Source organism: Gopherus flavomarginatus, chromosome 7 (assembly GCF_025201925.1).
Source record: "Gopherus flavomarginatus isolate rGopFla2 chromosome 7, rGopFla2.mat.asm, whole genome shotgun sequence".
Lineage (NCBI taxonomy): Eukaryota > Metazoa > Chordata > Testudines > Testudinidae > Gopherus > Gopherus flavomarginatus.
This window is the reverse complement of record NC_066623.1, coordinates 7,621,104-7,644,789: the sequence shown is the minus strand read 5'-3', so window position 1 is coordinate 7,644,789 and position 23,686 is coordinate 7,621,104. Positions and strand designations below refer to the sequence as shown.

General features: G+C 41.1%; 1 protein-coding gene across 1 annotated transcript in view; it reads right to left on the bottom strand.

Moving 5' to 3' along the window:
* The window catches only part of RNF130 (ring finger protein 130), a 67,894-nt gene that overhangs the window by 18,831 nt on the left and 25,377 nt on the right, over window positions 1-23,686 (bottom strand). The window contains 2 exon segments of the mRNA XM_050961594.1: window positions 1,953-2,024; window positions 13,273-13,523. Of these exon segments, the coding sequence (XP_050817551.1) occupies window positions 1,953-2,024; window positions 13,273-13,523 (323 nt within the window).

Genomic DNA, 23,686 nt, shown 5'->3' with positions numbered 1-23,686 from the left:
AAGTCAAGAGTTAAGACTAAATTAAAAGGCAAAGTAGACATGATTAGTAAACAGGAATTCTACTGTGGCAGTGAGGATCCTGTGTCTATGGACAGGAAGAGGCAGAAAAGGGTGAAAAGGTTATTAAATAAATTCAAATATGCCTCACAAAGAAGATACAACACACACTTCACATGCATATCAAAAAGTCATCATCTAATTTAAAACTAGTATTTGTGTATATCTTAAATTTAAACTAGAATAAGCCAGCTATAATTCATTTGTATAAATAGTACTTTTCATATTGACTCAAAAGATGATATTTCCACAGGACTTTATTTCAGTTATAATCTAGTCTACATCATCATTACTTCATAAAATATAATTTATATTATAATAAAGCAGAATTCTTTCATCTCTTCCTATAATCAGAGCTAAAAAACTGCTTTATTTCACACTTCAGAAAGTTCAGTGTTTCCTACTCCTCAGACCCAAGAATTACTGATGTCATTCCTATATAGACATGCAGCTCAAGATCACTTGCTGGCTATACTTTGTTATAAAGGTTACAGTCTGATTACTGTTTCTAAAGGGATAAAAATAACTTCACATATTTTAAGTTTCCCTTTGAAGAAAGGCAGATTTCATGTAGATAAAGCCATGGCATTGGTAGTATACACTAAAATCTGTGGGCTACACAGACACACAGGCTGTGCTTTATTCCAAAAATCACACAATTCTTTTCAACACCAGCAAAGTACAGAAGGACATCAAAAACCACAGCAAGACAAAATTAACAACTCCACTGTTGGAAACAGGCAGTCAATATTTCATGCAGAGAACCCTGATGGCTGCACTGATGAATGGCAGGTTTATTCCTGTATTCCTTTCAACTACATACATGTCCCCACTGCCTGTTCTGCAACCTCCATATCACTTAATCTTGTGTCTATGTTGTGAGGAAAGCAGCATCTTCCCTTGTAGTATTAAGTTCTAAATATACACACATCAGCAAAGATCTACTGCAGAACATTCTTGTAACAAAATTGCCTAGAAACAAAAAAGCAAAGGCTTAGGAAAAGCCTTTTTCTCATATTTCTCTTCAGAGAAGCAAATTCAGGTGGCTTATCGTACTTCTGTTGCATTGGTAGGAAAGATGATGAGAGAGAGTCAGTGGAAGAACCAAAGGGAAATGTTTTTCTTTTTAAAAAGAAAAACCATAATCAGAATACCATTTAATTATAATCGGGTCTGTGCATTTTGCAAAAGGAAAGGGAAAAGTGAGCAAGGCTATAAATAAATATTACAGCCTGATAAAGAACTGATGAGTACTTGCAGCTTTTTAATTCACAGTTCATGATCAATTATTCTCTGACAGCCAAATACAGTTCCCCGTAGCTCAAGACTTCAAACTCAGGTATTTCAACTCAAATGAATACCCCTCCCCTAACCCAAGAGACTAATTTATAAAAGTGAATTCTCACAAGGACTCTTCTGCTTAGCCCCTCTATTTTTATTTTGCACAACATATATGCAACATTTCAAGTTTACAGTGTTCCACTTAACTAACACTAACCGTGGCTTTCTCTAGTAATGACAATTTATACAGAGTTATTAGGAGCATAGCAAATGAAATGTTGTCATGAAGGCTCAATACAAAGCCTTCTGCACTCCTGCCTGCAGAAATACTCAACCACTTAGCACAGAACAGCACTCACAATCAGAGTTACCAGATGGAGCTCAACTAGTCCCTAAGCAAGAGAAATTATCCTTCAGGGGAGCAAAGGCTACAGTATATAGAAAAGCTCTAGATATCACACTGAAATACTGTAGCAAAAGATGAACTCCTCAGCAAGTAAACCAGCATCAAAGATGAGAGAAGAAAGAAAAACAAATCAGATAAGTGAATTGTTTTTCCTACCAAAACAAGCCATGAGATTCAAGTATACTTTCCTGAAGTCTTATTACTATACCTTATCACCCTTCTTTACTGTCCTGGTTGTCAATTTGCTGATGGCTTTCTTCGCAGCATCTCCAAGACGACGCTATTAAATTTACAGAGAAAAGAACACAGGGATTAATGCTTAGAGTCTAACAATTTTTCTTTTAAAATGACTTAGTTTGACTAAATATTAATGCTACAATATTCTGCTATAATTGGCTAATATTCAAAGTACAGAGGATGTAGCAACGACAATCAGATAACCTGCACATAAGATCGGAGAGAAAATTCAACTGCAGACCATGTACATGCAGTCAAGGTAATCATCTACTATGGCAGAAGTCTCATAGGCTGTCTGAGCTGTTTTTTTAAAGCCACATCTACAAGCCATTAAAACACATACACTGGGATATAAATAGAGGCTCATGCCCTTCCATTAATTCCCACTGTACTCTGCTCTAATTACTTTTTATTCAATGAGCTGTATATCATCACTTGTTCTCTTCATAAGTTTTCTATTTGGGGCTTCCTTGAGTAGGGAATAAACCTGAAATTACCTCTAAAGGCAGACAACTCACACCCAAGCCTAATATTTATCTCAATACAACATAAAACCAACCAGTATCTACACATGCCAGAAAATAATTTAACGGCCATAAAATCAAAATTCAGTCAATACAGACTATACGTGAATAAAGCTCACATGAATACTGATTCCAAGACAAACCTGTTTGGTTGCAAAGGGTCAAGTTGTTTTTAATGGGCATCAGCGTTAGTTGGAAACAGCCATTTCTAGGCTTAAAGTGCTGATTCCAACTGCAATGCTCTGATCCAAGCCAATTAAGAATGGCAAGCTGCCAGTTAGTTCACAGATTTCAGGGCCAGGTCACTTTGAGCTGAACAAAGCTCACGTTTCCTTGTTTCAGTAACCACAACGCCCCACAGAAACAGGACGAGGTTTACATTGGATTGAGAGGAAAAAAGTTACTTAATTTTTTCGTTTAAAAATTCTGTAGTCCCACATACAATTATTGTGAACATTCTACCGTTACCACTTGTAAGGATAACTTGTAAGGAAAGATTTTATTTTCAAGCTTTCCTTTACTACTAGTGTTGGGGATGTGTCTTAAGCCACTCCTGTGAAAATCCACCCAAATTTGGCCAGTTTATAAACCTTAGAAAAATTGCTGTTTGCACATGCTCAGGAGAGACATGTTTACAGCAAAAGTAGTTGTTGAATATGTACTGAGCATGCTCCTCTCAGGGGTAGGACTTTGCTGCAGCTGTTTCTCCTGGCTGCTGCTCTGACACTGAACAGAGAGAACTCCCCCATTTTCAATGCTCCCCCTTGCTGGAAACCAGGCAGGGAAGAGTAGAAGAAAGTAACCTGACTGGAATGCAGAGAGGTCAGATATGGCGGGGATAGGATCTGGGATGAGGATTGACCCAGAAGAGGCAGGAGGAAGAGTGTTGCAGACAGAAGCACAGAGAGGTAGGGGCAGAAGGGTCTTTCCTCTAGAGCACACTCTCCTTCAGAACCTGGAAATGAACCCAGGAGTCCTGGGTCTCCACATTACTTTGCTATCAGCAAATAACTATGAAGCCCACTGGCAGAGTGTGTGTCCCATCTTCCTTCTAATGACTGGTCAATATAGAGGATAACAGCTTATGACTTTGATCAGTTCAAGTGGTAGACCTTGTGCTATAAATCTTAAGGTCCAATGCCAACTTTATGACTCATGTTTGGAGTTGGAGATCCATATGGTTCTGCATTACAGAATTTTTTATTTTAACTGGGCAATACACCGAAAAATTACATTAAAAGGACATTAAGATTGCAGAGTCAAGCACTCAAAAGTTAGGAAGTGCCAGAATTAATATTGCCCTGGAAACCTTTGTCCAGTCCCATTATGCATGTAACTTTGCATCCTAAATAACTTTCTTTGAATCTAGACTTTTGTATGTAATTATATGTTTTGGTATTACTGTGACTCTAAGCACCCCTGTATTCACACCTTACACACTACTGTAACCTTTGTATAAAATATGCCTTGTATCATTTGAAAATGAATTCACTGATTAATATTCTTGCATGAGATGCGTACACAGTGTGTATTAAGAGTTATGGATATATACTAGGGTTGTAACTAGAATGTGTTTAAACCAGGCATGTCAAGGGGAATTGGTAAATAGGTCTGCCCTGGACAAAGGAATGTATTTGCTGCTCTACCCAGCCTGGTCAGGAGGCAGAGACAAAGAAGGTACGTTTACATATAAGCAGTAAACAGGGTTATCACGCTAACAAGGAGTGGGTAGATTGCAGGAAACAGAATGATTTGCATTTTAGCAAATACCAGCTAGGGATGAAAGAGCATGGAGTTTCCTTCACCACCAGACTCCATGTCACCTTCCTCAGAGCTTGAAAAAGAAACTTTGAGAGTTGATCCTGAAAAGAATCAATTTCAAAGGGTTACCAGTCTATAAAGAAGTGGGGCTGAACCTTAAGTAATAAATAACAATAAACTGATTGTGTACAATATTACTGTATTATAGAAGTGTACAGAGTGAGGCCTTTTCTGAAAGCTAATGACACTGGTGATTAATATTGTGAAATGTATGTACACCTCTACCCTGATATAACACAACCTGATATAACAAATTCGGATATAATGCGGTAAAGCAGTGCTCCGGGGGAGGGGGCCAGGGAGGGGGAGGGCTGCGCACTCCAGTGGATCAAAGCAAGTTCGATATAATGCAGAAAGATTTTTTGGCTCCTGAGGACAGTATTATATCGAGGTAGAGGTGTATTAACACAGTGAGGAAATATTATGCTTTAAAATCTGTGGCCAATCATGTTCCCTCCCAACAAGGAGAAAAAGCAGCTATGTAAATTAAGCATGGTGAAATCAAAACAATGGAAGCCCTATTTATATACAGATGGATGGAAAGTCCACAGGAAGAGAAGAACATGAGGCCATCCTATTCTTGAAACAAAGTCATTTCATTTTGGAGGAAAGCAGCAAGGGCAGAAGACATATTTGGCAACCATCACTGGACAGACAAGAGATCAGAGCTCTTGCTAGCTGAGAAAGATGGGTCCTTCAACCACAGAAGGGTTTGAAGTCTCTGGAAACTAAATATGGTGAGAAACCTGCCTACGCAAAGATTTTTCACTTAGGAAGACAAAGGAAGCCAGCATCTTGTACTTCTGTAGAAGGTCCTGAAAGGGAAAGTCAGCTAGGGCTGGAAAGAATGAATGAATGGTGGGAGAAAGCATCTTGAACAAAGCCTGTACCTTACTAGATGAAGTTTTAGACGAGTGGTTTCACTTGTGTTCCCTTTCTAACCCTATTCCTTTTACTTGGCATCACTTAACCTATATACTGTTAATAAATGTGTTTTATTTTTACTATAAACCAACTCAGTACTGTGTTTTCTGGGTAGGGTGTATTTACCCCTGGTAAGTTAATAAACATTGATGTGCTTTTGTCTCTTTAAAGGAACAAGCAACCTTATTTTTTCTCTGAACTGTCTAGGAAAGGGCTGGACATTGCAGAGCACAGAGTTTTGGGAAACTTCTGGAGTGTGTTGGAGTCACCTTGCCGGTTGTAACCAAGGTTGGTGGAAGCCAGAGAGGGGCTGTAGATCAAAGCTGTTGAAACAGGGCTGTCTAGTGCACAGACACTTTGGATGTGACCTGAAGGCTTGTCAGCTGGTGCCAGGTTGTGAGCTACAACAGTGGGGCATTTCAGGCACCCAAGGTTACAGGGCAGGCAGTGACAACCTCTCACTGATGTGTATTGGATCTTCAAACTGTGTGACAACAACATATGTACCTGTGCTGAAAGTTATATTGTATGTATAAGAGTTCATTTTCTTTTGGAAATGTTAATATTTAACTTGGACACCTACAAAATTAACAGAGCAAGCTTGATCATTTAACTATCTTGTAACTCTAATAGCTGTTTGGAGATCTCATTAAGTTTCAGGGGTTGTATACTTTAGGGTTTATACCAATGTGAAAACAAACAGCATAGATGTGCTGCACTAGTGAGACTTATTCCAATTTGAAACCAGTGTAAACAGTACCAGTGCAGAGTATCTACACTTTTGATTTTCACTCATGTACTTACACTGATGCAAAAATTCCTAATGTAGACAAGCCCTCTGATGAACCAATATCCTGTGCGTCCCAGTCTTGCTATTTGTACCGTGGGTAGATGGAATTTTTGCTTTTAGACTTATGACTGATACTAACTTAAGGAAAAAGACATCACTAACTGGCAAACTGAATAACCACAAAAGGTGTTCAATGATTTTGGCCTAGTGGAAGTGCACGAGGTTAACGGTAAGGCACCTGTAACATACAGTTCTACCGATTTTTTATTTAAGAAACACAGCATCTGTTTTCAATGATTTCTGTAGAAAGGCTAGCGTGCTTCTACACACAATAGCTTAAAACTTGCACCGTTCGGAAATTAGCTGTTACTGCATCACTAAAAGCTCTGGCTTCTCCTTTACAATACATCAGTTCTAGCTGCTGTCACCTCCTTATTAAACTTTAATAAGCTACGCTTTTTAAACCACATAAAAATTTCATCAAGTTTCTCCTGACCTTTGAAAAAAAATCTAAAGAAAGTAAAAAAGGTCATAAGAGCACTTTCCTCACAGAGCCGCTGTTTTAAAGTATCTGCATTGGGAAGACGCCTACAGCAATATATGGGATGCAAGGGGAATAATTTGTCACTCAAGGAATATCCAAGGAGTACTAATTATATTTAACCTTTTAACATCCAAAGGGACCATGATGAGTAGCAGTTACAATGTGGGCACCTAAATATGATTATCCCAGGAAAACTTGCAGGGTCTGCATAGGACCTACCACACCGCAACCACTATTACTGGGAACAACTGAGAAGGAAATCTTTAGTCAGACTTTGTCTACACTTGCAAGTTCAGAGATGTTAAAAACACCTCAAAACCCCCCCCACCCCCCGAAAACAAAAGTTTTGTTGACGACAAGAGCCAGTGTGAACAGCGCTTTGAGCTCTCCTGCCGACAATGCTGACGCCACTTGGCGGGTGTGGAAGATGTGTGTCAGCAGGAGAGCTCTTTCCTGCCAACAAACAGCAGCTACTTGGTGCGCCTTACAGCGGCACAGTTGTAGTGACACAACCATGTCCTTAAAAGATATGTAGTGCAGACAGCCTCACTTTTGAAGCTTTAAAAAGCTTTGCATGCGTTAGGCACTGTCCAAGTAGCATTGAGCAGAGCTGTTAGAGCTTCAAAAGGAGCCATGAGTACTCATTTTTTTAACGGAACATATCCAAAGGGGCATCACAGAGCAAGTTACCACAGATGGACTTTAATGACTCTTGAAAATAATTAAGCAGTGATTATAGCCAAACAAATTTGAGTTTCAGAACAAACTGAGGACCTACAGAGGCTGCAAATTCTATCCTCAGCTTGGAGAATAAAAGAATGTCGAGAAGAATGCACGCAGGATTTGTTGACGCTTGTTAATCCTTCCCCATAAAAGAAATGGCACAGTATATGGGAACAGAAGCAGGAAGAGAATGAAGAAAAATTAGGCCATTAGACCCATGTCCATTTAACAAAGCTGTCACTTTCAGAGTCCAATTAATATCTGAGTAAGTGTCATGAGTGACTAAAGAATTTTTTTTTTCCAGTGGAGCCATATTTAGACAGAGAACTATAGACAAAATATTGGTGAAAGACAAAGTGATAGCACAATAAAGTTCAAAAAGACTGGCTAAGTTGGTTCATGGAGTTTTGTAGTACCAAGAGTCAGAGGCATTCTGCACCGTTAAATGGCATGAAGTCTACATGAGAATCCTTCTCTGCATTGACATCAGCCAGGTTTGCAATATTTTCCTTGGTTCTTTAGAATCCCCATCACTATAAGGAAGCCCTAACAGACAGGGCAATATAGTGGTTAAAGCATAGGACTGGGAGAATCAGGATATTTGTGTACTACTTCGGGCTTTCCCAAAGGTATCACACAAGAAATTACTGCAAATCACTTAGTCTCTCTGTGCTTCAGTTTCTTAATCTAGAAAATGGGGATATTTATTTAACTCACAGGAGCATTACAGGATTAATTCCTTAGGGCTTGTCTACATCAGAAAGTTGCAGCGCTGGTGAGGGAGTTACAGCGCTGCAACTTAGGAGGTGTACACATCTGCAGGGCACCAACAGCGCTGCAACTCCCTGTTTGCAGCGCTGGCCGTACTCCCGTTTTGTCTCGGGTGTAGAGGATCCAGCGCTGGTGATCCAGCGCTGGTAATCAAATATAGACACTTACCAGCGCTTTTCTTGACCTCCGTGGAATAAGGAGGTATCCCAGCATACCTGAGGAAGCCTCTGGTAATCAAGCTGGTCTCCTTCCCCGGTTTGCTCTCGCGTTCCCCGAACCCCGAGCAAGCAGGTCTCCTTCCCTGAGGTTTGCTGGGTGGTTCCGGGAACGCGAGAGCAAACCGGGAAAGGAGACCAGCTTCGCCGCGGTTTGCTCTCGCGTTTCCCGGAACCACCCTGCAAACCGCAGGGAAGGAGACCTGCTTGTTCGGGGAACGCGAGAGCAAACCGCGGCGAAGCTGGTCTCCTTTCCCGGGTTTGCTCTCGCGTTCCCCGAACCACCCAGCAAACCGCAGGGAAGGAGACCTGCTTGTTCGGGGGTTCGGGGAATGAGAGAGCAAACCCGGGAAAGGAGACCAGCTTCGCCGTGGTTTGCTCTCGCGTTCCCCGAACCTCCCTTGAAGCCGCCCAACAGCACTGCAGTGTGGCCACATCTAACACCACTTGCAGCGCTGGTTGCTGTAAGTGTGGCCACTCTGCAGCGCTGGCCCTATACAGCTGTACTAATACAGCTGTAACAACCAGCGCTGCAAAATTTTAGATGTAGACATGGCCATTGTGTTTGGAGTGCACTTTGACAATCTATATAGAGTACACTGTAGAAGTTTAATCAGTTCTCAGTCCACTAACTAGGATAGTAAATAAGGGCTACATTTTCTTAAAAATAATGGCCTGTTTCAGGATCAGCTTTTTGGAACTATAGAAAATCACTGTCAGGTGCTGAGTACAGGGTCCAATGAAGTTAGTAAAAGCTGAAGGCACTCAACTCCTCAGTGGATTGGACCTTTAATGACTCATTTCTTGGTCTGAATGTCCTCAGGCAGCTTTCAGAATGTCAAGCCAGACACTGAGCCTACATAATTGCATCTCTCAATGATGGGGGCAGTAAATTCTGTTTTTAATTTACCAACTGCCATCATTCTTCAAGTCACTCTGTAGGGGTTAATGTAGAAAATTCTGTCCAGCTGCATCTCTGCCTTCCCACACAAAGGTACTGTACTTTTAAGTCCAGTAGAACTATGGTCTCAAAACTTTTTCATAAGAAGGATAACATCTTACAGTGTCTCATGAATTACTGACCACTCTATTTGCAATCTCATAACAGCTCTGTGGCATCACCAGCAATTGCTTACAGGGAAGAATAATATTAGAAAAGCAATACCGTTTTGCTATTTTTTTAAAAAAGCTATTTAGCAGTTGCAAATGAGGAGAGTGTGCTATGTGACTATCAGGCCTGAAATGACCCTACAATAGCTCAGCAGATGACCAGCAATCCTTAGAACCAAGGAACTTCTTGGGAACTTCTATTTCAGTCAAATGTAGCATATGTGTACTAGACCACCATGCTAACTTGATGAGATGCACTGAAATCAGATGAAATTAGCTAGTGCTCTTAGGGAAGTATCAGGTCTTGATTTTCAATTGAACCTCAACTCATTTTCTGCTTAAGCATGTGTAACTGCAGGTACACATACTGGATGAGAAAAATCCATCCTGTGTATACACAGGTCCTAGTGCACCAGAAGAGCTCAAGCATATATGGAGACTATCTGATGAAAATTAACCCCTTAGTGTCTTAGATTAGATCACATTTCATCCAAGTGCATGATGATGTGATCCTACCAGTCTGTGCTTGTGGCCCTGTTCCAGAAGTGCTGGTCTACAAAGGGGGCATCAGCAGCTATAGAGTGTCATGAACAGCATCAGACAGTTTGAGTCTACCATGCCTCGGTACGCCTCCTCCTCCTCCATCATAAGGTATGTCAAGTGCCTTCAGTGGGTTAGAAAACACTGTGGAAACATCCACCAGCATGTCACAGAAGCTCTGCCTGTTTCATGACACAAGGGTGAAAGCTCAATCAAGGAAAATTCTTCAAGAGGCACCTCCTCTATGTTGCTCGCTCTGGTAGCTGGAAGCACACACGGCAAAGTGATTGCTCAGCAGTATGTGCTGGCAGGCTGTTCAAATTTCCTGAAACATGCAGCATGGGCAGTAAAGTTTTCCACTATGCACCATGGTCAAAGGGCTTGAATGGTCACATTTCAGGAGAGTGTTTGGGAGTCTGGAATATGGTTGGTTTGACTCAGGCCTGCATGCTGCTGTGTGGATGCGAGAGTCCCAGGTTCGAGCCCGGGTTAGAAAATTCTGAACACAGGGTTAACAATTAGCACAGATGCTCAAGTCCTGGGTTTTCTAACACAGGTCAGCGGATTCCAGTCCCACTAACCCTGGGCTTACAATGTGAAGTAGACATACGCAAAGGGAGACTGTGGAATCCCTATCACTGGAAACTTTTAGGAACAGCTTAGACAAACAACTGTCTGGGATAGTCTAGGTATACTTGGTCCTGTCTCAGTGCAGGGGACTAGACAATGATCTCTCTAGGTCCCTTTCAGTCCTATATTTCTTTCTATGATTCTGAGGCCTATTTAGAGCATGCCAAATATTTTTAATTCTCTTTTTGACTGTGACCACATTATTAGACCATTACTATTGCCACACACTTTCAAGAGGGTGACTCAAATGTAGGGCTGGATGTGAAATGGTGCTGGGGCCTTCTGAGTTAACCACATGCACAATATTTGAATTGGGAAGTGGGTAGGAGAAGAGAAACTGTCTTTTGCTGGGAAGGAAATTTTTTTGTTGGCCTGCTTACATGTTGGCAGGACGGATGTGGGGGTCTGCCATATGATTTTGGCAGGGTCCAAGAGTGCCTCATTAATACGAAGGACTACTCTGGACAAGGCAGAAGAATGTAAGATGTCCAATAGTTTGTGGTGTGACTCGGTCACCTCCTGTAGTGCCTCTGCCACCCGCTGGGCCAGGTCCTGAAATAGTTTAAAGTCATCTGCCATCGATGGTGGAGGGATCACCATCATCTCACCTGTGATGACAGTGAGAAATTAGCCTGAGGGGTAACTTCCTCCTTGGCTTCAGCCTCTTGTTCCTCCTTCGTCATTTCAGGGGCTCAGATGCCCTCGATGCAGAAGCTGAAGAAGGATGTTTCCTCAGTTGCTGATAGACATGTCTTTGAGCCTGTCAGGGAGGAGCCAGGTGGTTGGTACCAAGGCTGTCCATACAAGGGAGGCTGTGGATCAGGTGGATGGTATGGTTGTGTCCATGGTGGAATTGGGCACAATATGGAGGGTGAGAGGAGCAATGGGAGATCAAGTCCTCTTGCTCACTTTCTGACTCAGTGGATGAGAAGGGTAGTGCATGACATGAGGTTGTCAGTGAGTCAGGAGCTCTGGGTGAACTTGGTAGCGGGGCCCCAGTACTGACCGGAGGCGAATCCAGCACATGCGACACCAAGAGGTCCATCGCACAGCAGAAGCCTGGTAGTGCCGAAGGCATCGGTAACCAGTGGTGGTTGTTGGTACTGAGATGCCTGCACCAAAGGAGTCAGTAATGTGGACCTGGTAGTATAGTCTGTTCATGCCTGGCATGCCACAGGCAGTATGATGTTTAGGTCCATACCACAGAAGCCTTCCCCAGGCTGGATTTTCTGTGTTTGTCGCACCAGACAGTATCGATGGTTCCTTGCTTGTGCCCATTGTGTTCTTAGGCAACCCCACATGCTCTGTTGGGGCAGTACCATGAGAGCCCTGGGTACTGAATTTAGAAAGCTTTGGTGCAGTCAGTACAGACAGACAATCAAGCCAGAGATAGTCTGCGCCTCAATCAGGGGTCACTGTGGGGACTCATGGCCCTTTTCTTAGAGGCCTTCTGTGAGTGGCTCCTGGACATCTCTTTGGGCTCACCTCCTTTAGAAGTAGAAAGTTGTGGTGAGGTTTTCAGGCATCTGGGGTACTCGGATGATTGAAGGGCTGCCTCTGTGAGCAGGAGTTTCAGCCTCAGTTCTCCATCCTTTCTGGATCTGGGCTTCAGTTGCTGGCACAAGCCACACTTCTGTAGGATGTGCTCCTCTCCCAGGCAGCAGACGCCCTGAGAGTGTCCATCAGTCACTGGAATAGATTCCTTGCACCTGAGACACTTCTTGAAGCCTGGAGAGCCGGAAATACCCTGTCCAAGGCGGGGTCCCCAGACAGGGGGTTGAGGAAAAAATTAAGTCTTTTTTGTTTTGGGCAACAGCCAAATAAAAGATAAATGGAGTAAAGAAAGAAAAGAAGCTTAAAAAAAAGCTAAAGATTAGCAATTCTAAAGAGATTAATGATCCACTAACAAATAGCTAACGCTCCATCTCTAGCCAGGGGCAGTTGAAAAGGAACAGAGGCGGATTTGCCTGCACAGTGCTGGTTTGCCTCGTGGGGCGGGGGCAGCACATGCCCAGGCTGAACGGACACTGCTACCAAAGTTCTCCGATCAGCAGTGCAGGGTCGCAGATACAACTACAGTAGAGCACCCATAGGGACACTACTTGAAGATACAGCAGAAAATATTTTATTGCATTGCACAACAGTTTATAACGCTGGGTCATTTTTGTTTAGAGTTCTTAAGGAAGGAATTTCTCACTTTAAATAACCCCATATACATTAATGAGCAGATTCAAAAAACTAAAGAACAATCATAAGGAGATACATTCTTTCTTCAGGATTTTCATTATATCCTGTTACACACAGCACTTGAGCAGTTAACTTTAAATTTCTCAGGCTAGGAGTGATGGATATCTAAAAACCCAGGATCTACTTGTTCAGACTAATAATTTGAAAAAAAGTCAATCACACTTCACTCTGTGCCCCATCAATAAAGAACATGCTACGACAATTAACTAGAATAACTTATAGTATCAAATAGTATTCCTTCCTGTTATTTGTATGGAGATTTTCTATGACTGTTACTCATCATAGCAAGCATCTGCTAGATAAAATTTTCCTCCATTGGTATACAGTCTTTCGGAATACAGGGTTCATTGTTAATAGCATAGTATAATTACTTCATATATGATCTGACAGTTAACTACAGCAATATATAAAAATAAAAACATCTAAATAGAGAGAAGCAAGGGGCATCTTACCTGGTTCCTGTCACGTGCATTTGTGTATCTGATCTTCTGGATGAAGTAAAATATTAACCATGCTGATGAAATTATCATCAAAACGATGAATGATATTGACACAAAAACTAGAGAGCCACGACTAAAATTCTTTGGAGGAACACGGGCTCCAACTGCTATTGCCATCAGGACAGAGATGTTCTTTTCCAAGTAATTTAGGATCTCCTTTACCTTGGACTCTGTAATCATGACAGCAACAATGTCTCCAGTTCCTACAAAAAAGACAGGTAAAAGAAAAACCCACTCACTTTACATCTCCAATTAACATGGCACGCTGTTCACACCAAAATTTCATTACACAGATGTTTGATGACTTGTCTCAAAGGATGCACCTAGCCCTCCTCAACACCTTGCGGCTGTTTAGCATTCATGGCTTGTACTGAAGACAGATCTCTGAACTGTGATGTTAGGTTTCCACAGTGCTACCATGTATTTGAATGCTACCAATTTACAGACTGTCAATGGGTGCTGTTTTTTTAAACTGTGTGTGTACTGAACTAGTGTAAAAAAGGTACATTTCTTATCTATGTATGATACCCTGAAAGCTTCAGCCATGAGACCAGGGCAGATATTTATTCTCCTGAAACTTAAATACTATCCCACAGAAATCCCACTAGAAATTTTCACTTCTACAGGAAATAAATGGCATTTATTAGGATTGTTGTTTTGTTACAGAACTTCATGGGTCTCATCCATGTACAGTGCAATGTGTTTTAAGGAATAATTACATCTCTTAGGAAGCCAAGTAATTAAGGGAGAAAAAGTTATTCTCCGTTTTCCCCTTCAGGAGGCACCACAGTGTCAAGTGGGGCAGCAATCTGTTGGGGGCCTATAAACTATCTGAAGAGGGAGGGAAGCAGCATAGGTTTCTACAAGTACATGCAATTAACTACCAAGTTGTAGCCCTATAAATTTTAACTAACACAGAGAATATGGTAAACTCCCCCTGCAGTGTCAATGAATCAGATTAAATGACTGACAGATTAAATGAGCAACTAAATGTTGCTCATTTGAGCAGGAAGTAGACAAGCTCCCAGCTCAAATGAGCAACAAAGTTTCCAGTCAAAGAACTAAATCTAGATATGAAGCTGTTGTTCTGTTACCTCATGGGAAAGGCCTTTAGTAGACTACTATAGTTATCAAAAGATAAAGGTCAGAAAGCCTAGAAATTCAAATTTAAGGTCATAGTTAATCAACCCAAACATTGTGTATTTTCATATTTTGTAACTGAAGTTACTCGGACAACCACAATTCTGCCCCTGTATCTCTATCTACAGAGGAACCAAAAACTATGAAACAATTCTATCCATGCAAATAAAAAATGCTATTGCAGTAGCTAGTGCGTAAGTTCTACCTCACATGGCTACTAATGAACACATTGTCTCCAATCTCTTCCCAGAATAACCCATTACAGTGATTTTCACAATTAAGCAACCAGGAAGCAGGAGGTAAACAATTACACAATTCGCCACCGCCCATAAAGAGAGCACTGTCTCTTTGTAATCTGACTGAATATTTCTAGACCAGGAAAAGCCATGGAGTGAAGAGAAAGACAGACCAAGATTACCAATAAGTAATTTTCTCATCATCATCTGCTTTATCTCTTTGCCATGTTACAGCATAAGGTAGAAAGCCTAGGAAATCAGCCATGACCTTTCAAACTTCATAATGTGTGGAACAGTTTGGTGATCTGCATAAAAGGGACCTTAGAAGAGGGGTGAGAATCTTTAGGAATGATGGATTATTCTTGGTGTGGTCCATCTGAAGGAGTAGCTAAGGAATAAAGAATTACCCTTTAATGGCCTTGACTGCCTTGAGGTACCAAGTCCTTTTCTCTGTGTGCCCTTTGGAAATAGTTTTAGGATCACTCTGACTAGTCTAGGGAATCCAGTACCATGAGGCTTCTGTTGACTGCTAAGGAATTAGTCCTGATAGAGATTGCCTTAGTGTACACAGAGTTGAGTGGCAGCTGCTTTGGAAAGATGCAGGGTTCCCCTAAAATGGTTTGACTTCTTTGGTGACCCTAGGTAAGCCACTGCAAGAGGAAGGACAGAGAGCTATGGAAGGTGGGGACTCCACTAGTGAAGCAGCAAAAGGAAGTTTCTGGCCAGGTCACTCTGGAGTAAGGGAAAGCAAGGAATAAAGTTTGGATGAGGGGGGGGAGAACAAATGTCAAGATTCAGCAGAAAGCAGAGGATTGAATGCAGGGCCTGTCAGCTGTACAATCAGAGCTGCTGGCTCAGATTAGACAGAGCCCCTAGATGTGGTGGAAGCAGCTAAAGAAAGAGCAGGAAACAGAGCTCCTATAAAGAAAAAAGCCCAGCAGAAAAGGTGGTGGGGGTCAGAGTAAGTAAATTAGGAGGCTCAAAATTGCCTCCCCAACAACAGTCTGGGAAGCTGTGTAAAGGATGGAAGAGGCGGGGGGGGAGGGGGAAGAGGGAGGAATGTTAGAGAGCCCAGAGGGACAGCATGAGGGAAGTACACTTACCTGTCAAGAACCTCTACAAATTGAGAGAATACATGGCTCAGATGGAGAGAGCCATGTGTTTAAAAGAGAACTAGATACATTCACAGAGGTACGTGCATTAATGACTATTAGCCAGGATGGGTAAGGAATACTGTCCTTAGCCTCTGTTTGTCTGAGGGTGGAGATGGATGGCAGGAGAGAGATCACTTGATCATTACCTGTTAGGTTCACTCCCTCGGGGCACCTGGCATTGGCCACTGTCGGTAGACAAGATACTGGGCTAGATGGACCTTTGGTCTGACCAAGTACGGCCATTCTTATGTTCCGAACAGCTTCTCTTCACCCATATCTTTTTTGTCTCCCTTTCTTCTTGTAGAAAAGGAGAAAAGCAGGGGAACATTTTTTTATACCAGTATGAAGGAGGAAGGGCTTGCCTTAGATAAGAAAAGTGCAATCTTTTTACCTCCTGCTTTCTGGTTGGAAGAGAGAACATGTAATGTTTCTCTACAGAATGGAGCACAGAGAACACATTTAACAACTCTCCTAAACCCTGAACTCCCTATTATGAAAACCAGCCATTGAACAGGGAAGTGTAATGATGGCTCATGCTTAGACTCACTATGTACAGCTCTCAAATAAATTGTCCTAATGAGCTCCTCAGTGTCATAAGCATAGTTGACAGAATGGTACCTGTCCCCAGTTTCAGAAGAGAAGAAAAGCCCTACCATCAGAATTGATATACATGGTAATTACTTGAAAACAAATTCCGTAGCCCATCAAGAACAAACAAGAGGGGTTCCCCACCAAAAACAAAAACAAAAAACCGCCCCATATACCCACAAGACCTAATTGCTTAACAGTTTATAGTATTTTAAATGAGTAGGGTGGAAAGAATGTAATCAAACCATCACATTTAAAAGAGCAAGTGTAAAATAGGCAAAATCCAGTATTTCATTCGGAACGGAGTATTTTTAAAGAAAAGTAGACATAACTCATCTGAAGCTTTAAACAAACCGAAACCAACGTAAGTTACAGAAAATTAATTTGAATAGTAGAGCACCAGAGATTCACAGAAGATCCACTGTAGATTGTTGATGTACAGGCATTCCCTCAATGCTTGCGGAAGATTGGGTGTTTCAGTTTCACATGAAAATGTAGGAACTATTTGCTGTGATATTTACTAGATGATAGGGGTTGAAGAAATTGAGATCAGAAAGCCCAAACCCTCTATTTCAGTATCTCCATTCTCAGTCAGCACCTTAACTCCATAATTCTATTAACAGGGCATTAGTTGGCTTCCTACTCTGTACAGGAGTGGCCCAGTACCTGCAGCTGAGAGGAGTACAAGACAAGAGCCATCTGTCCCTTGGCTGAGGAAACCTCTGTTAACACATCAGTGCTGCATATACTAAGCATTTCTGAAACCCTGAACAGTATGGCTCATAGGTGACACGTGATGATCAAGAGCAGACCATTTATTTATGCTCAGTGTTTTCCCTAGAACAGCAGGTCTCATACTTTATTGGTTCATAAACTACCTTCTGAAAGAGTTGTTGTGAAGAGAGTTGATGGAACATTAAACTCATGTACCACAATTTGGGAACCCTTGCCCGAGTACCCTGTCTTGCTATGAATCCCAATTAGTTACATACTGCCATCCTTGAATCCCTTTAGTGCAGGGGTCCCCAACGCTGTGCCTGTGGGTGCCATGGCACCCGCGGGGGCATCTAAATGCGCCCGCATCCTGGCCTGCGGTGGAGCATCCGCTGAAATGCAGCCGAATTTCTGCGGCATTTTGGCAGCGATGCCTCTCGATGACGTCACTTGTCAGCAGCAAGCGGCGTCATTGAGAGGCGTCGCCGCCGAAACGCTGCAGAAATTTGGTGGCATTTCAGCGGATGCTTCACCGCCGCCACGGTCCTTTGTCTGGCACCCGCCAGACGAAAAGGTTGGGGACCACTGCTCTAGTGCATCAGAATATCAGCCAGCAATAGCCAAATCAGTGTTCCAATACAAAAGTTATTTATGGAGCCATCAGCAAAGCACAACTGACTAAGAGCTCAGTAGCTTACCCCGTTTCTTTCTCAATCAACTGCAGAAGCCTTTATTTTGTCATAATTTTGGGGCAAAGACCATCTGTCTTGGTCATGTGTTTGTACAATGCCTAGCACAAGGAGTCTGGTCCATAACTGGGATTCCTTGCCACTTCTGCAATATAATTTTAACCTGGAAGGATTCAAAGGTAAACAGACAGAAACCACTTCTACTGCTTCTGACTCTACAAAGCCCCCCAAAAAAAACCTAAGGAAAAAAAGGAACACAGATTGTGTACCTATGAGTGAAAATTTTCTGTATGTTTAATCAGTGGAAATTGTAAGATGGAAAGTTCTTTAGTATGCTAACACTAACAAAGCCGATTAACCAAATACCCATGGAGAAGGGGAGAAAAAGTCTATCAAATGCTTCACATCTTACAAAAGAGGAAAAAAACCCTCTGAAATACTGAACATAAAATTTTGAAAGTATCTATAGAAATAAGAGTATGCATTAACAGTGAAGTCACATCCCAAAATGCTAATGAGAGAAAACATTTCAGTCAGCCAAGAACAAAGCTATTCTCCAGGAAAAAGACAACTAGATTTTCACTAAAATCAGCCACACGCTGTGAACTAAAGACAGACACTAGATCTAGGATGCAACACTCACAGAGGCTAACATTTAATTTAAATGATTCTCATATTTCCTATTAGTGTAGCTTTTCCTATATTAAATACAAGTCAGCAGGCCTGGCTGTAAATGTATGGGGTTAATGCTTTGCTGAATATCATTACACAATTTTTAATTATTATTTGATAGAGGGGAAACAAATCAAAAGGTGATAAAAGGAACTAAAGAAAGGGAAGAACTGAAAAGCAATGGGGTGAGGAGGAAGGAAAAAGCGATAAGGAAGATAGTGAAGAAATAGTGGAACTCAGACCAAGAATTTCCCCCCCCCCATACTAAATTATGTGAGATTAAAGTTTTGTCGACTACCAAAATTTTATATTTTGTTAGCTCCTTGGATTATCACAGAGTGACTGTGTTCACTCCTAGTTAAATCTAAACAAGATTAAGAAAATGGGAGACAGCTATTCAAAAAAGAATCCTCATTTTCTCTCATATATTCCACTGTTCCAGCAGCAGTCTCAGGTTTATTCCCTCCTACTTTTACTTTCTTCTAAGGCTACTGAATCTTCTTCCAAAATTTATTGGATTGGCCACTGCAGGAATCAGGCTACTGTATTAGACAGACCATGGGTCAGATTTAATCCAGTATCGCAATTTTTATGTCCCTATGTTAGTGCTAGCATTAACATTAGAGTTCTGACACCAAAGGAGAGCTAGTAGACGTCTACTGTGTGACAAATTCTCAGCCAGCATCCCGGAGTGTCCACAAGCATCTGATTGAACAAGTCGGTGTCTGGTGAGGACATGATGAGAGGCACATAAATGTTTTGTGAGTATCTGACTCTTGCAAAATCCATTTGAAAAAAAGAGTAGGCTGACACCATTTAAGTCTGGTGACAACAGTCCTTCTATGGCAGTAACTTAATAAAAACAACCTGTAAAGTTAGTGTGTGTTACAATGGATTTTAAAAGGGGAACATTCATCTATTTAGTCTTGTTCTTTGAAATAAGCATTCTACAGTTTTAAAGAGTGGCCATTACTTGCCACCCTAATTACCTGGTGGCAATTTGTCATCAGGGCATTTGCACCGAAAACCTCCTGACACAGCTTCCCTCCCGATCCCACCCTACTTATACCACTGTAAAATGGGCAGAGTTTATTTCAATTATCAGAGTAGGAAAACATATATAGTGTAGAAAAATGAGGCCCTGAAACATAAACCCTTACATCCGAGACCTGGTATGAGGCCTAAGGCCTGACGTAATGGTGAAGACTTTACTAGCAAAGCAAAGTTAAGCTGTGAGCCAGAGGCAGGCCCTGCTCACAGAAGCTGGCAAGGAAAGGGCTGATGCTGCGAAAAGATACATACCTAAGAGGTACTGGACACTAGATATCAGAACATTTGGATACTTGCACATTCCACACGGACAACAAGGAACAAGCTGACCCATACTAAAGACAGGGTCAAAAGGGTAATGTGATGGATAGAGTTGTTTTGTTCGAACCAACATGTACAAGGTGAGAGGTGGAAACTTACTGAGTAGAAGAGTTGTACCGTACTACATAGGGGGATTGCACCTCAATACGTCAGGAGCGATGTGTAACTTGTACCTATGTATAAGAATACATCCCTGAGGCAGTCTCTTTGTCTGGCCTAGGGGGCAAATATTCGTAGTATGTCCTGTACAATCTGCGGGGAACTATTACTGTGCTTCATTTGACAATAAACCTGGCTGGATGCCTTCATAGCTTATTAGAATCTGTGGTTATTGGGAGTTCTCTCAGGGGTCTGCTGTGTCAGCTATCTGCGCAGAGCTGGGGCAGCCTACAGATGGAACACACGCACACAGCTGACTTATCGAACAAGAGCAGAGCACCACACCGGTGGCCATCTGACAACATATAGTAGCAGATGTAATTGTCATAATGAAGTTTTCAATACTAGGAAACAGTGAGCTTTGGAATGAGATGGACAGTCTTTACAGAAGCCAGATTTCTCCATTCTTGCATTACAACAGCAAAAAATCCGACACTTACACGGTCATGTGAGTACTTCTGAAAGCATTTCAATACATATGAAAATAATGACACACACTATGCACTGTCTGTGGGAGGATCAATCCTTGATTGTGAAGGACAGATTTCTGAACTAGCATTATACCACTCAGAACAGAGCACAAACACAGCTGTTGAGCTGAGGGGGTAGAAAATGAATTTGTTCAGGTAATATGAAAGGGTATTACAGATTTAGAGAGAGCAATCACAGATGCTTTAAACATGCAAAGTAAATCTTATTTGCACAAGCATGAAGGCTTGCCTGGGACTTAACTATCTTGAGTAGTTTTGTATCATCTGCAAATTTTGCCACCTCACCATTAACCCCTTTTTCCAGATCATTTATGAATGTTAAATAGGACTGGGCCCAGTATAGATCCCTGAGGGACATCATTATTTACCTCTCCATTCTAAGAACAGACCATTTCTTCCTACCTTTTGTTTCCTATCTTTTAACCAGAAACCAATCCATGAGAGAACTTTCCCTCTTATCCCATGACTGCTCATTTTGCTTAAGAGCCTTTGGTGAGGGACCTTGCCAAAGGCTTTCTGAAAATTTGAATACACTATATCCACTGGATCTCCTTTGTCTGCACGCTTATTGACGTCCTCAAAGAATTCTAGTAGATTGGTCATACTTTGACACTAATGTCTAGGTCTGACAGATGTACCCATTTAGATTACCTTTTGTGCAACTGAAGAGTAGATATACTGTGCATACTATTTTTAAAAACATTCTATTGCTAAATCTTGTTTAAACAGGGGTTTACTTCATGCAAAACATCCTGAAAGAGAAGGAAAAAATCCTAAATTTCCATAAGATCGTTGAAGAAACTTGTTGGCATCTACCACATTTAGTATTCTCAGTCAAAAGGGTACAGACTAATGGGTTTTACCCCATAAGGTGTGTTTTCAGGGCTGCAGTTCTAAGAACATTTAGGAAATACTAATTAACCATCTGCATTTCACAGGCTCATGAAATCATAAGCTGGATACCACAGTTTATTATTCCAGTCAGGCATCAACAGTGAGGTGGCAAAATTTGCAGATGATACAAAACTACTCAAGATAGTTAAGTCCCAGGCAGGATGCTGTGAGCCCCGACCCCTGTACACAAGGGGTCCTGGCCCTGCCACCCACAGTGTTTTGGTCTTAATTTAAAAGCAGTGAGAAAAGGTAAATTCATTTTAAGCAATAGGGTTTATATTTAGTATTTAACAGTGTTAAATATCAAAAATGTGTTTTTAATTTTTAAGGGGGATGTCGCACCCAGAGGTTCAGTGTTCGAAAGGGGTCATCAATACAGAAAGTTTGAGAACCTCTGATTTTGACTTTACCACAGCATTCATCTTATGTGATTGCTCTTTTTCTGAAACATATACAGTAGTCTGTTAACATCTGACTTTCAAGTGATGCATTCCTTTTTGAGAACCAGTTTAAGTCAGGCAGATCACTTTTACAGTGAATGAGGTCTCTCTGAGAAGAACATACATTTTAAAAAGTTTGAAACAGATTGCTGAGAGTGCTCTATAGAAGATGGAGGAGAGTTCTTAGAGGAAGCATTTCTTTTCCTATCTGTTGCTCAAACCTCTTTTGCCTAGGAATTTTGTAGCCCTGGAGATATACTCACTTCCTGTGATCTTCCAAAGTGGATTTTAATATATGTTTATATGAAGACAGCTAAAGCTGCTTTGACAGCCCCTTTCCATGCTTGTTTCCCCTAGTACCACTAACATCCCTATTAACATTTCAAGCATGTCTGAATGATAGCTCTGGTTGCCTCCAGAATAAAAAGGAACTCAAACTCGGGTGTGTTCAGAAGAAAATGCATCCAGGGGACAAGGAACTAAAAGAGAAGTTTCACAGGAGGACAATGCCATTTAATCATGCAGCTCTCATCAATAAGAGTCATGTCCATGTACTGATTTGAAAGCTTGCCTCTAAGTATTTGCATCTTAGCTAGTGGTCACCTTTTAAGAAAAATATTTAAAGAACTTTTGCATTGTAGCACACCACGGTTTATCAAGTGAGTTAACATGGTTACCATGACAAAAGTATAAGTTAAGAAATGGAAAGTGTTCCTTTAACTAAAGCAACTGATAAAGGAAAAGAGGTTAATAAATCTAAAAGAAATTGTTCAGGAGATCTAGTTTGCATGTTTATTTACAAACAAGGCACTACATGAGCCATCATGAATGATGAATAGCTGGTTGGCCTTGGGAGAAGCAGAAGCTCTCACTTTGCTCTCTTATTCAGAGGGAAAAAAAAACCCATGATAGATCTTTCTTTTTCCCTCCCCCCCATTTTGCATCTATATTTACCACCTTTGTTTGCACAAATTTTATTGGATATTTCATAGCAAAAACATTTGGAATGAACTTGCATTAGGACTGAAAATGTAGTTTCTACTGCTGGAAAGTAAGCAAAGCTAACAATCAGGGAATGAAAAATGTTAATGACACAGAAAACCCTGAGCAAATATAAATTTTGATGTCAGAATAGCTTATTAAGAATGAATGCATTTCGGTCAGCTACAAATGAAAATGGAAAAATGATCAATGCTAAAAATCTACTCACTACTAAATCCTATTTAAAACTCAACAAAGTAAACTAAATAAAAAAGTGGTGTGCCCTAACTGATTGACATGCAAATCAAAATATTTTGGGATTCAGTGGTCCTGAGGAAAACACTAGTACTCAGGACATTTCTATATAATGCCTTCAAGGAGCAAGGAACCTACAATAGAAACAGATATTCTTCAAGCTGACCACCACATTCAATATTATGTTTCTAATTATCTAGGTATTTATATCATACAACAGTATGGTAGGTTAACCAGTTCAGCTCACCAGTCTATCTTCAATGGACAAACAGCTCTCTTACACTTCCCTAGATAAAGAGGAACAGTAGCAATGCCAAAGTTAAGGTTGCAGTCAATCCAACAAGAATTTTATACCTTATTTTTAAGAAATGTTGCAAGAATGGCAAACAAATTAAAATTCACATAGTTGAATTTTTCATGTTGATTTGGTATGATATGGTATAGATGGGGTTAATTATACATAGAATAACAACATGTCAGACATGTCTACTTAAAAATATTTGAAAGGGAAGTCACCTTTTTGGCATCCATTTTGACATCTGGGACCTGATTTTTGCTTCTGTATATGCTGATCAGGACAAT